The sequence below is a fragment of the Sphaeramia orbicularis genome, chromosome 5 (genome assembly GCF_902148855.1).
Source record: "Sphaeramia orbicularis chromosome 5, fSphaOr1.1, whole genome shotgun sequence".
Lineage (NCBI taxonomy): Eukaryota > Metazoa > Chordata > Actinopteri > Kurtiformes > Apogonidae > Sphaeramia > Sphaeramia orbicularis.
Genome location: NC_043961.1, coordinates 12,115,402 through 12,130,806, shown reverse-complemented (window position 1 = coordinate 12,130,806; position 15,405 = coordinate 12,115,402). Strand labels below are relative to the sequence as shown.

At 36.3% G+C, this 15,405-nt stretch overlaps 1 protein-coding gene across 6 annotated transcripts in view; it reads left to right on the top strand.

The window, feature by feature from the left end:
* frmd4ba (FERM domain containing 4Ba) overlaps positions 1-15,405 on the top strand; it is an 86,776-nt gene that overhangs the window by 33,403 nt on the left and 37,968 nt on the right. For 3 of the 6 annotated variants that reach the window (XM_030134552.1, XM_030134553.1, XM_030134554.1), the window contains exons 1-5: positions 4,871-5,156; positions 12,506-12,571; positions 14,095-14,189; positions 14,393-14,485; positions 14,788-14,872. In XM_030134552.1, the coding sequence (XP_029990412.1) occupies positions 4,995-5,156; positions 12,506-12,571; positions 14,095-14,189; positions 14,393-14,485; positions 14,788-14,872 (501 nt within the window). In that variant the 5' untranslated portion in view covers positions 4,871-4,994. Of the gene's footprint in view, positions 1-4,870; positions 5,157-12,505; positions 12,572-14,094; positions 14,190-14,392; positions 14,486-14,787; positions 14,873-15,405 lie in introns of those variants that run through there. The other 3 variants (XM_030134555.1, XM_030134558.1, XM_030134556.1) reach the window with 3 other exon arrangements.

Genomic DNA, 15,405 nt, shown 5'->3' with positions numbered 1-15,405 from the left:
AAATTCATCCCGGTGTATCTTCACATTCAACCACGTCGGATCTTCCACATTTTGGTATTTATTTCTCATGTTGTAGTGCTAGGTTGGTGAGAATTTTTATAAAACAGATCAAATTATATGATTTATGAAGCATTAAAAATGAAAAAAATAGCCCTATATTTCAAATGCATATTGCTCATGTGTGACATAATTTACCATAAAATAATTACATCACCATAAAGAACATTATTTTTACATTTAACAAATTATTTGGAGTATAAAAAGCACGTCTGACTGAAACCAGTATTAGTTTGGATATCAGACTGCCCATTCTGACAAGACCAAAGCCATTATATTTTCAAAGTCAACAGATTCCTTCATAAAAATGGTCATTTCAAGTTGATCGCAGGAAGTTTTGTGTGTGTTCATATACAAACTAACAAACTAAATAGTCAGTCAAATCAACAATAGATCAACAGCTTCCCAGATTTATGTGAGGTAAAATGACTGCATTTATCAAGGGAGTCTGGGAGCTTTGAAAAGTCACACATGCATTAGAGTATGTTGTATTAAGAGCGTTTTCCCTGCTTCACTTTGCCATTAAACCCACCTCTCCAATGAAACTAAAGCTGTGATGTGGTCTGTTTATAAAAAAAAAAAAAACCAGTCTTTTTACTTCACAGGACATAGGAGTTTCTGGTTGACTCCTGCTATTTAGATGAACTGTATATGTAACTTGTAAAAGCTACATTGGGCAGCATTGGTCACTTTTCCATTGACTCTCAAATTGCGCGAATATATCTTGCACAAAAAAATTTGCCTAATGGAAAAATGACAATTTCGCCAAAACTCTCATTTTTCGATTAAAAGTTTTTGTGCTGGCAAGAGGTGGTTTTTTGTGCATAGCGCAATTGGTGTATTATGCAAAACTGCAATGGAAAGACCTTTTTCCACAGCTAGAGTTATGTGAATAAAAAAACGGATGTCAACGGACGTTACAACAAGCAAAGAAGAAGAGTTTTAAAAGAAACATGGTGTGGTATGTGTGGACACACCAGGAAACTGAATCATTTTTTAATTTAGTACGAGATGGAGGGGTGATATATAATAATTAGGGATGCACCGATACCGATACGATTATCGGCATCGGCTCCGATACTCAGTGTGTATACTTGTACTCGTACTCATAAAAGACATCCGATACAAACACACCGATACCACTTACGGCCTTGTGACATTCACAGTTCAGTGCAGCAGGTACGCGGCGGTGGAATAATGTGTGTGGAGTGTGAAGAGTGTGGAGATTTTTCAAAATAAATGACGGTGATAAAAGTAACACTGACTGACAGTAACGTTAAAGACACAGACAGATACAGACGCAGTGTTCTGTCCGTCCTCTGCGTACATTCCATCCATTTACCAGGTGCTCGCGGATGCATAAACGGAATGAGAATACCAGCGGGTGTACAGAGCGGTGCGGACCGCCGCCAACAGAAGTGAAAATGAAACTTTAGCTCCTTTCTCTTTTCTCTACCTGCTGAAGTTAAGCTTTTAAACCTTCCCAGTGAAAACGCTGCAACATTAGTATCACATTAGTGTCGCCTCTGTCGTCTCCATGTTTGTTATTACTGACTTTCTTCTTCTCAAAAAACTTTACTCTTCTTCGTGGTATTTGTCCAGTATGGTTAATTAAGAGCAGTGCCCTCTGGTGGATTAATTAAAAAACGCTCATTCCAACACATTAAATGTCAGTAGCAGCACTTTTTTCCAGTCAGACTAATGACAACGACAATAAAGCACATTTACAAAAGGAACTAAGAACTGGAATGGGATTATTATGTACTCGTATCGGTACTCGGTATCGGCAAGTACTCAAATGTAAGTACTCGTACTCGTTCTCAGTCAGGAAAAAAGTGGTATCGGTGCATCCCTAATAATAATAATGAATATATCTGTAAATCAACACCATATTTACATTCGTCGCACTGTTTATGGAATGACTTCTCATGTCATCTCGCAATAATAAATAAACAAATCATCGCATTTGTGATTTAATGAAAAAACCGACATTACGCACTTCTGTTTTTTCCATATTTAGTAAAAATCGGTAAAGTTTTGCGCAGATGTCCAATGGAAAAGAAACTATTGTTATGTTATGGTTGGCATATCCACCTCCTAGCTTGAAGGTTCCATGTTTGATTCCCAGTCAGACTGAAGCCGTTCTGTGTTGTGTGGGTTTTCCCTTCCATCCACGGGTTCTGTCGGTGCCCTTGACCTCAGTACTGATGAAAACCTGGATTTAGTCTGTGAGTGTCTTCAATGGCAGCTCACTGCTCCTAAGTGCTAATGCTAATCATTAACGCTAAAGCACCATGTGCATTAGAGTGGGTAAATGTACAGACTGAGTGTCCTTATGGGGATAATAGAGTAAGTTAACCTTTAACTTCAATTGAAAGTCAACGCTAGCATTTGTGCATGCTTGTGTGCTAATGTGAATTCTGTGTTACACTTGGAGCTGAATGTTTGTTGACATTGGACACAATATTATGTTTCTAAGCTAATGATTGACTAAGCCTGTACTAGAAAAAGAAACTCTATTTGTCTGTATATTTACATGTGGACATGCAACACACACTGAAACTGACCCTCTTTATTTAACCTATCACTGGCTGAACATGCGGGAACACACCTCACACTGCAAACTAGGAAAGGCCACCTGGGGACCCAGTGGGGGGGTTATATGCCTTGCTCAATGGCACATCAGCCAACAATTTTTATGCAAAAATCCTCATCTTTATCTCGAGTTCTTCTTTTTATCTCCTCTGCTCCTCTACAGCAGCATCATTTTTACATTATTAGAAATGAAAGGAGTTATATTTAGCTTTTTTTAAATGGAATTCTGCCTTGTCAAACATTTCCCTGTGGTCTACATGAACTGTAAATGCTCTGCTTGGATCTGAATTCTTCATTAATTCAACACCACTATTTCTGAGTAATGACACCAGAAAGGTAGTTTTGAGCGCTGGCCCTTTAAATGCACATGAGCCACTTCAGGCCCCGCCCCCTCCAGGTTGTTGACTATGCTGCTCTGTCACGTTCAACCAACAACTGAACAGTTTAGGTAATAGGGTCAAATTTTGCACTGCAAAAAATCAAAATCTTACCAAGTGTATTTTTTCATTTCATGTCAAAATATCTCATCACACTTAAAATAAGACATAATCACCGAAAGAGTAACTTTTCGGTGAGATATAAGAACTTATTTTTAGACAATAGATCTTGCAAGTCTTATTTCAAGAAATCTAACCAAGATAATTTTCACTTTTCACTTTCACAATTTTGCTTGAATTAAGCAAAAATATCCTGAATTAAGCAAATCTTGAATTAAGCAAAAAAAAAAAAAAAAATCTGCCAATGGAACAAGTGAAAATTATCTTGGTAAGATTTCTTGAAATAATATTTTCCAGATCTATTGTCTAAAAATAAGTTCTTTAAATCTCACTGAAAAGTTACTCTTTAGGTGATTATGTCTTATTTTAAGTGTGATGAGATATTTTGACTAGAAATGAGAAAAATACACTTGGTAAGATTTTGATTTTTTTCCAGTGTGGACATATTTTCAGTTTTTACTACAACCGCTGCTACTGACAAACAATTATGCCGTACTTGGACAAATGTTCATCGGAAGCCTTGACCTTATATGTGCAAATGTCGTGATGTAACTAGTTATAGATGTAACAAATTAAGTAGGAATTCAAACAGGTTGTAGAAATCCACTCGATTTTTTCCAAAATGAGTATAAAGATAGCTTTGCAGCACCTGTAGGGTTCAAATTCAGACTTGTTGAATGATTAGGGTCCAAATACACAAATAAATGAACCAAAGACTAATAAAAGTGGGTTTAGCTAAATATGACCCCTTTAAGTTAAGTCATGACAAAACAACAAACAACTGCCTCCCAGTAAAACAACACCAAATCATTATTAAACAGACATGTGCATTAACAGACCTGCCTCTCTAACCTTCCAAACATCTTCCTTGTGTGATATTTCTGCAGATTTAGACGTGACAGTCTTCCTGCTCTGAAACAATTATGGCCATCATGCTCGGTGAAACAGCGCAGCGTTAACTGTGCACACTTAAGCGTTCTTGGAAACTGGGGTCACATAAACAAACAGCAGGATATTGTTTCCAGATGAAAAGCAACACGTCACTGCTGAGAGCTGCTCCACCTCCTGTTTCTTCAGCCTTGTTTATGCGAATCAGGTGTTCAGTCTTGTGTGCGACATTTACTTATTAATTGCAGATGCACGGGGGAGAAGATGGCTGCTACATTTTTTTTTTTTTTTTTTTTTTTTTTTACATCAAAGCTTTTCTTAAACGTTCCACCCCAGTTAATCGGTTTCACTTCTGCCCTGTCAGTACTCCCATCCCTGCTGATGCAAACAAGCTATTATTTTTAGTGTTTCTGCCGAATAAAATGGGTGTGGACGTCTGGACTGCTCAGGAAATTATGATTCCCACACCCACTGTAGACAATGAAGCTGGCGCACATGTGGAAATAAAACACAAAATATAGAAAGATGAAGTCATTTGCAAGTCACTTCACTGCATCTTCACCGGTTTATTATATTTCCTGCTATTATGAGCAACAATAGGAGAGTATTCCTGGTGAAAGACTTAGTTGGGTGCATGTTTGTGTTTGTATACAAATGTGATTATGTGGAGGAGCCTCTGCAGCGGGGGCCTCATGGTTCTGTCCTGCCCTCCCTGCTCTCTATGAGGCAGTGTTTTGGACCGGGGCCCAGGACCAAGCCTGAGGCAGCCTCTCCACAGCACCGACTCTCACTGACATTACATCAGCTGAGGAGGCATAGTAGACAATGTGTGCAGCGCTGGTGCGTAGATGCTCCTTTCAGATTGTCGCGGTCCAAGGGGGTGAAGTAAACCAGAGCGGCCTGAAGTGAAGTGTTATTAGTAGAAAACTGGCTGTCAGGGAGAAAAGGCATCCCGCCATGGCTGTACGTATCATCAGAGGGATGGAGGACCTGGTGGCATCCAGTAGTCAGCTCATCTGGAGCATGGCACACCAGACCCTGAGGAGGTGGTACAACCGGGGGCTCATTCCATGCCAGCGCTTCCTAGAAACTTGGTTCAGGATCGGAAAATGCTACCAGGTATGACAGCTCAGCAGCTAGGACTTTATTGATAGCTTTATTGACACCAAATGTGAGCAATTACTCGGTGCCAGATGGATTTCTTTGATTAGCCACTAAACTTTTCCTTTTTTTTTTGGTTTATATTACCTCTAATTTCCCTCCAACTTTCCTTTGAAAGTGAGTCAGTCCTTTTCCTCCACTGGCTCATTAGTGTATGCATGTGTTTATTTGTGTGATTGTGAGGAGGCTGCTTCGTACTGAGTCACACGGTCTGTTTTTAACGAGGGTTTCTCTCCCGGAACATATGGGAGTCATTAGAAAGCAGCATGACCGGCCGTTTGATCTCACTGTCTGCCTCAAGTGGAGACCTTTAAAGTGGGCTTTGAAATGCATTGTTGCTGGAACACCTGAACGCTGTTGGTGAACACACACTCTTCCTCCATGGCCTCGGTGTAAACTTAGAAGACTTCAGGCTCTACTTCTTTAGTCCAACATTAAACCCATCATCAGTAATGTGATCATTACTCTTAAGTTTGGATTTCTTTGGTATTTTAAGTATAAGAACGTTGGAAAGAGTGATGAAAAAGTTGTAGTTTCATCCAAAAAAATTCATTAGTTTTAATATTTATGGATCTTTTCCGTTGGATTTTGGGTTTTTATGTGTGGTGATTAGAACTAAAATGTTGGACGAGGACTTAGGGGAATGCGTATCAATAAATATGATTTACAAAACTGTTGTTTTTTAATGGCCCCATTTCAAGAAAAGTCACTTTAGTTTTATTAATGTTGCAAAGTCCATTGCAATTTTGTTTTTATTGCGTTGAAGTCTTCAGGCTGTACTGCGCTATTTCAACATTAAATCCATCATCAGCAATCATCATTTCTGTTAATTTTGGATTTCTTTGTTATTTTAAGTATGAAAAAGTTGTAGTTTCATCCCCAAAAAATTGTTTTAATTTTTATTTATCTTTTCTGTTTGGCTTTGGGTTTTTGTGTGTGGTGATTAGAACTAAATAAACAAAGCTAATGCTGGACGAGGACTTAGGAGAATGCCTGTAAATATGATCAACTAAACTGTTATTTTTTAATGATCCCATTTTAAGAAAAGTAATTTTTATTCTTGGTAATGTTGCAAAGCGCAATCCAGTTTTTAATTTATTTATTTTTTGCATTGAAATCTTCAGGCTCAACTATTTCAACATTGAATCCGTCATCAGTAATCATCATTACTGTTAAGTTTGGGTTTCTTTGATAAAGAGTAAAGAAACAGTTGTAGTTTCATCCAAAAAAGTCATTAGTTTTTATTTATTTTCATCTTTTCCATTGGGTTTTTGATTTCACTTTTAGTTTTACAAGTTACAAGTTGAACTGACTGGGTATGGTATAATTTTTTATACATTTTCTGAGTTATTTTTTCATGCATTACTATCAGGAAAGGGCAGAATCACATGGTACATGTCATTAAATATGATTTACAAAACTGTTAAAGGTCCTCTATTGTGCAAAGCCATTTAATTCTTCTTAATTATGCATAGTTCATTGCACTTTTTATTTATTTTTACATTTTAGTCATATTTATTGTTAACTGTAACGCTGGTAGGAAAATGACATCAGGTATGAAGCCTCGTTCTGCATTTTATTGCTACCATTTTTTTGCTTCCTGTGAGTTTTTTGTCATCTTTTAAAGTGTTCCGAAGCAAAACAGAAGATCTTTTCCATTTTTACCTAAAATATCAGTAGGTATTTCCTCTAAAACTCATGCTGTATATAGGTTTTAGATGTGGTGGTTGCCCATAGGGTTCACAGTATAATGGCCATGGTGTGGATGTTGTTCAGAGTGAACCTGGTCCAGCCTGTGCAGGTCAGCGGCTGAAGGTCATGTGAAGAGGGCACTTCCAAGCCCTCCGAGCCCATAATGACAGGGCTTTGGGGGGGTGACCTCCGTGACATGGTCCTGACCTTCCTTTTCATCATCAGGGACCTCACTCTGAAGAGGTCCTCCCTTCAGCTGGATCTGTCACCCTTAAAACAGGATAAAACATCTTTGAAAAGCTTTCTTTTCTTCTCAGATGCTGTTTTTGTTGCTGTTGTGCAGAAAAGGAATACAATGCATGTTTCAATGCCATGCAAATATACCGTCATTTAGTTTTAACTTATGTAGCAGCTTCAAGAAAAGTGTTTATGCCAGATGTGTCAAACTCATTTTAATTCAAAAGTGGTGCAGACCAGTAACATACTATCATAATTACTATCATAATAACCTAAAAAAAACATGTCAACTCCAAACTTTTGTGTCTTAGAGTGAAAAAAGTAAAATTATATTAAGAAAATGTTGACAATGGCAAACTATCTGTTAAAAAAATCTAAAAAACATGAACAACCATGGACAAACTGAAATTTCTCCAGAAAAAAAAGTGCAATTATAACAATATTAAGCTTCAATTAATCATTTATACATGTCCATTGCAACTTATGATGACAGTGGATCTACAAATACACAAAACATTTAGTAACAGGAAGAATATTGTTAAAATTCCACATACTTCTCTTCATATTTGTTCAAGTTATTCACATTTTTTATGAGAGGATAATTTGTAAATATTAACATTTTTCATGTATTTTAACTTTTACACTAAAAACAAAAAAGAAAATTTTGGAGTTGTCATTATTTATAGGTTATATTGATAGTATTCTACTGGTCCGACCCACTTGAGATCATATTGTTTGAACTAAAATGATCTTGTCATCTGGCCATTTAGACTGAAGTCACATTGCAAAATATAAGACATGTATCAGATTTAGGACCACATATGAAAGTGGTCTGGGTCCGATTTGAAAAAAAAAAGGACTCGTGCTGTTCAAACTGTCTTTAACAGATCGGATACAGGTCACATATGGGTAAAAAAATCGGATTTGGGCCACATTTGCTGCAGTCTGAACGTAGCCTTAATAGTCTTAAAAAGGTCTTAAAAGAAACCTGTAGGAACCCTGTATACAGAATGATGCTGACAGAGACGTTGAAGTCAAAGGGGTCATATTTCTCTAAACCCACTTTTATTAGTCTTTGGTTTTCATTTGTTTGTGTATTTGGACACTAATAGTTCATAAAGTTTGAATTTGAACCCTCCAGGTGCTGCAAAGCTATCTTTATATTCATTCTGGCAAAAATCTAGTGAATTTCTACAACCTGTTTTAATTCCTGCTTAATTTGTTATTTTATAACTAGTTACGTCACAACATTTGCACATATAAGGTCAAGACTTCTGACGAACATTTCTCCGAGTACGACATAATTGTTTGTCAGCAGCAGCGGTTGTAGTAAAAACTGAAAATATGTCCAGACTTGGAGCCGATTACCTAAAATGTTCAGTTGTTGGCTGAACGGGACAGAGCAGCACAGCCAACAACCTCATGTACATTTAAAGGGCCAGTGCTCAAACCCACCTTTCTGGTGTCATTACTCAGATATAGGTTTGAAGATGGACCTGTGGAGTTGAATTAATGAAGAATTCAGACCCAAACATAGCATTTACAGTTTATGTAGACCACAGGGAAATGTTTTAAAATGCATAATTCAATTTAATGATGCAAAATATCACTCTTTTAAATCTAAACATATGGTCGTATCTAATGGCGTTTCTTCATGTTTTGAGGTCACCGACCCACGGGCACTGCTACCAACTGTCAGCCCCATGAAAGGTAAACATTATGGACCCTTTCATAAAATTCAGTATCTTGTCAATCTGTCAGAGCAGGGGGGTCCGTACATGACATCACTTAGGCTGGCGTAAAAACGAAACTGAAACTTAACATAGTTTTAACATCTGATTCCTGACTTCTGTGCATCTCTTATATAGTGAATTTTACACGAAATTTTCACACCTTCTAGCCTGTATCCACTGGACCCCTTCCACTGCTCTATGGGCTCCCCACAAATTCTGGGCCCCATGAATTTGTCATGTTTACCCCCTCTTATCGGCGCCCCAGCACCAACCTGCAACAGTACAGCACTGATTAGATTAATGGTTTGTGCTTTGGACGACCACATCCAAAATAAAAAGTAATACAAATAAATGGTAACTATAGAGATTAATCCATGGCCAAGCAATGGGGCATGTTTAACTGGTAGCCAGTGGTATAACAAATCTAATAGATGTGTGTTTTCCTTTGGGTTTATCTTCAGTCCTGTTTTTTCTTTTCCAGTTTTGTTTCAGTGGTAAACATCTTTGCCTTTTGGACTGCTCAGATATGGAGCTTAAAACATCCCTGCTGTGCGGCTCATATCACTCTTAGACACACAGTAGAAGTACGGTGCTGGGACCTGCGGCTTTAGAGCAAAAGTGTACATATAATACCAAGTTAGCGTGACAGTAAATGAAACCCTTTGTTGAGAGGAACAGTTCTGCTCACAGAACTGTAAATCTCACTGTGGTTTTAAGGCGTTGAAAAACAACAAAGTGGAAAAGTATCTTGTGTGGTATAAAAGTGAAATCATGGCTTTGTTGTGGCACAGAAGACAATGTGTCCGGGTAGACGCCACGCCACAGGGCGTCTTCCAGCGTCGCGGTCACGACTGGACGTCAACATGACCCTCACTTTCCACTACGGAGGCCAAACAGTTGTACACCACATGGTTTTTTCACAGAAGAAACAGGAATACAAGGCCACATGAAGACAAGTCACACAACACTGTCACGTAGAAATACTGACACATTTTATGATTAGACTCAGTCAGATTTTATCACTTTGTACTAAGTCACATTCTCCTGAGACCCAGTAAGTCAACATTTTCACCATTTTATGTTAAATAACTGCCTTAATTGGAAACAGCGTGATGCAACTGTTTTTTCAGATACATTAAAAAAAAAAAAAAAAAATTAATATATCGTCCTTTTCAGTGGACATTTTTTAATTTTTTATTTGAAAGTAAAGCTGTAAAACTCTTGTCCATTACAGAGGACAAAAATGCATTGCAGGGTCTCAGGAGGATATCGTCCTGAGACCCAGCAATACATTTTTATCCTCTGTAGTGGACAAAAGTTTAACAGTTTTACTGAAAAAAAAAAAGTTGTCCATTGCTGTCCATTAAAATAAATAAATAAATAAATGAAAATAATTAAAAAATATATATCTGAAAAAACTGTTGCATAATGCAGTTTCCAATCAAGACAATTGTTTCATGTAAAAAAGCTAAAATTTTCACTTTCCTGGGTCTCAGGAGGGTATAGACTATATATAGATGGACTCTTTCCATCTTCAAGTCCAGACTCAAGACTCACCTGTTCAAGACTACCGACCCACCATAGTAGTTCCCTTACATCTTACCCCATACTACATTTCTTGCACTTGTTTTTCCTTTGTATTTTATTTGCTGTACAGTGTCCTTGGGTTTTATGAAAGGAGCTTACAAATAAAATGATTTATTTATTTATTTAGTTAGTTAGTTAGCTAGTTAGTTAGTTAGTTAGTTAGTACATTAAAGCTAGAATGGATGGAATTATTATATGATAAACTGATTGTGCTGTGTCCAATGCTATATCAGCTGTAGCCACTAGGGGGTGCCACAGTGACTTTTTTGCCCCTTTCTTGCAGTTGATTAGTAGTTTCATTTCATATTTAATGCTAAAATGTCAAACACTGTAATTAGAATCCAGGGTTATAGCTGGATTATTTGCTGCTTTTGTGATACAGCGATCTTTAGTCACAACTTTGTATAATTTTAATTAAGACCTAATAAGACCTAAACTATTTTTGTGCACTTCCAAAATAAATTTTTATCTACATTAAACTTTTTCTAAAGGACTTATCAGCATTTATTACTCAACATTTTGCATTTGTCAGGGAAAATCCAATATTTTCCTTTACATAATTTAAGGATTTTGTTGATGTTCACAGAAGTTTTGAAATAAATTCAAAAGCTATTGTATCAGAAAAGAGAAAAAAGTGGCTTTTTCAGCATAATATATCATCAACTAACCATAAAAACAAGAGTGTACACCCACTGTCATTGATCCAACTCCATGGGTTTTACTGGTGAATCATTGTCGTAGTAGATGACAGTGTTTCCATGTTCACTACGGAGCCTCTGAACGTCCAAATGGGTCATATCTGATGACCATGAAAAGACGAACTGTATTTTACACCAATTATTTACATGTGTTCATAGGATTAATGGATCAACAGTTATTGAACATTTTAGATCAGGTGATGCTTTTAGTGCACGGTGACTGTTTAGGCCTTTAAGGGTTAAAATGTCACTTCTGATACTAAAATGTTCATTTTTGGGGGATATTTTGCAACCAAAAAAGTTCTTCAGATAATTGGTGAATTTTAGATTTATATTTATGTAGAGAGAGTCTGGATAAAATACATAAATTGGACACTGTGTGTGTTATTTTAAACTAAAAGTACTTTTGTGGTGAAAATAAACTTGTGGGTTTTTGGTTCTCAATTTAGTAAAGTGGTTTTATGCTGCACTAAACAACTCAAGTGGCTGCAGTGATAAACATACACAGCATAAACTGTGTCTAAACACATGAAAAGTGTCATCTTCCACAATTCCACACTTTACTTATAATTATCCTTCCTGGAATTTTCATGGTCCATCCACAGACTTTTAGAAGTGGAGCCAGATTTTACCAACAACTCACCATAAGTGCTTTAAATCAGACTATAAACATTATGTTATCAAGTCATATAAAATATATTGAGAGTATAAACAACTCTAAATAGCTTTTGACTCTGAAATATGACTTGAGTCTCATTCGTCTGCACACATTAACATTTCTGTATTGACGGACATTTCTGCTGACTCCAACTGGACGTATCTTAAAACCATTCATCCTAAACAATAGAAGCGCAAATTCAATTAAAAACTGAGAACCGGTTCTTCATTGTCTGTTTCTGATTCTTTGCAGGAAAATGAAATGTGACAGTGGCGTGTCTGAATGTTTTATTAGTGTTGATGCAGAGGAAGGATATGAGTGTGAAACAGACAATAGGGACGTAAATGGCGAAAGAGGCTCAGAGTCTTTGTCTAAAGTGTTCTGTTTAAAAAGAATGAGCTGATTTATGGCTGGAATATCCTTCCTGTGTGTTTTTCTTCCTCTCTTACACACACTACACACTTTGATATGTGGAGCGTGGGATGTCCCATATGGACACTTGCCCAGTGGCTGTTTTTATCTATTAATTCAACACAAAGACAAACCAGGGACTCTAGATTGTTGCAATGGACACTCTCCAATATCTAACAGACTAAATGATCCTTTCGTTAAACAAGAGCACAGAGGACCAGTTGACAGTGTTCTGTTTTGTACCTTTTCTACATGTCTTTACATCATGTCTGTTGTTGTCTTCTGTTCCAGATGACAGAGGGGCGTCTAAGCCAGGTTCACCTTCTTGATGGCAGGAAGCTGGAGCTGCTGGTTCAGGTACGATTTAATCTAAAATGATAACTCAAAAAAGATAAATATATAAAACGATGCCTCATAATCTAGTATCTCTGTTTTTACTTTTACAGTTTCTATTTTTCAAACCTGTCTTGTAATCTGCTTTTTCCTTTGTCATTTTTGGACATACAGTTCTGTGCATAAGTGGTAAGACACCATTAGATTTATAGTTATAGCAAAGTTATAATAATATATTTAACCCTTAGATGCATAAGTGGGTCAGAAATGACCCAGTGAGGTTGTTTTCTTGCAATAGCTTTGTAATGAAAAGTTATTACTCTGTTGAGACTTTTAAAAAAACATCTTAAGACCCTTTTGTTCAAGCAGGCATTTTAATCCAGCTGACTCAGGGTCGCTACAAACTGACTGCACTCAATGCATTTATTGCATTTTAATTGCATTTTAAAATTGTATTTTAATTGCATTTGCACTGTAAAGTACTTTGTGACTCCCCATTTGTGAAAAGTGTTCTATAAATAAAAAATACTTACTTACTTATTATGTAATATTCCAGGTATTCCTCAAAAAGCATGATATTGACATCATGCCATTTAAATGTTTAATTTAACTTCTACAAATTTTATGATATTGTAGTTTTTGTGTTACTATCTCAAGCTTCCATCGGTGGGTAAAAATGACCCGCATTCATTTTCGATAGAATTTCATCTGAAAGGATTCACTCACTCACTCACTCACTCACTCAAAAAATGGATGTTGGCATTGTTCTATGGCCGTTGTATACTATATATTATATGCTATATATACTTTACAAATTTTTAAAATACAAAAAAAACCTCTTTTCAAAATTGTTATAAATGTTAACAAATGAAAAATAAAAATATCTCAAACATGAAATCATTCTTTTGTGGTCCAAAATATAATACAAATGATTATTTTTAACATGACAAAATGACAAAAGTGGCATAAAAATACATTGATTTCAACACGGGTCATTTTTGACTTGTTCATGGAAGAGTGGAAGGTCCAGACATTCATACATCTAAGGGTTAAGCATTTCTGTATCAAGACACACTATATGGACAAAAATATTAGGACACATTACACTTACAGCTTACAGGACTTCAGGACTGATTTAAAATATTATGATAAAAATATTCATGTAATTTGTTGTCAATAATGATCAAAACAAATAAATATTTCTTTTCAGTATAGCAACTAAAATATACAGGAAATATGGAGACAGCCTATCCAAGGGTCCAGTAGAGATCAGGATGTACTTAAATCCAAACAGAAGCCACACTAAACACTGACATGACCCATAGATTTATATCTGAATTTTTACATATTCTTTGCATTTTCTTGTTGTTGTTTTTTTAACGGAACTGAGATACAAGTATGTAAACTCATTAAAATGATGAAAAGAACAAAGCTAAAGGTGACCTGAGACTTTTGCACAGTCCTGTATTTTTATTTAAGTTAAGAGCTTTGTATTATTTTATTGGTTTTTTTTTTTCATTTTCCTGTATTTTACCTTTAATTTCCAGCCTAAGCTGTTGTCCCGCGAGCTGTTGGATTTGGTGGCTTCCCATTTTAACCTGAAGGAGAAAGAATACTTTGGACTCTGCTTCATAGATGACACGTAAGTACCGATAAAAATGCGTTTTTAAAGCTTAATGTTAACGTGTTAGTCTTTCTACTTTGTTTCATTTTGTTGTAATTAAAGGCCTGAGTTGAAAAACTTGAGTTCAGAACCAAATTAACCTCAGTTAAAGAAGAGGAGCAACTTTATAAACAAAGACTCAGCATTCCAGTGCATGATTCATTCATTTTATTCCTCTTCAGTGGCCAGAATAACTGGCTGCAGCTGGATCGCAAAGTCCTTGATCATGGCTTCTCCAAAGCCTCAGGTCCTGTGGAGCTCAAGTTCCTTGTGAGGTGAGTTTTACTCCTCTTGCAAAAGCTTGACTATGCGCTTAAACCGGTATGGAAGTTTGGAAGTTGCATGTAGGGTTGTAAATAACAGAGATCACTCAATTTATCAACAAATACCCAAGTTGGGCTATTCAGAGCTGTTTTGCTTTGTCAGAGATTCTGATCTGCTGATTCTGACCAGCAGATGGCAGTGATAGAACACCTTTCAGATCCTATTTCACTGCTTAATCTTTAAGTTTGCAAATACACCAACAAAATGCTCTTTTATGTCAAACCTTGTAAAAAAATAAATGAATTCTTCACAGGTTTTACATTGAGAAGATTACATACCTGAAGGAGAACACAACAGTGGAATTATTCTTCATGAACGCTAAATCTTTAGTGTTTAATGTAAGTTTTTTTTCACCTATATGCACGATTCTTTTTTTTAATGATGCTTTATAGTGAGTAGCCTGCAAATATGATGATCTACATATTACCTTGAACCGTTGTGCGTGTATACAGTACTGTGCAAAGGTCTTATTCCACCTTTATCATGGTTGTTTTTCAGGGCTGAAATGAACATCCATATTTAATAATCATTCTCTTATCTTCAGATATAACAAGAAAATATAGGAAATATGTGCACAGCCTTAAAAGACACTAAAAAAACTGAACTAAATGGGTTTCAAAGGTTAACGTCACTATTTAGTGACCTCTGACCCCATGACAAGAAAAAGCACAAACAATTCGAAACATCTCACATGTGTTGAATGAAACCTAGTATAAAACATCAGAAAATTAATGGAATAATTGTCATATTGTTTGAACAAAGTGGTTAAATACATGTTAAGTGCAAACAGAGGTCACACTAAATACGACCACTTTGATTTATAGAAGATGTTTTACCCAGTTTTTATATGTTCAAACCTCATGATGGCTGA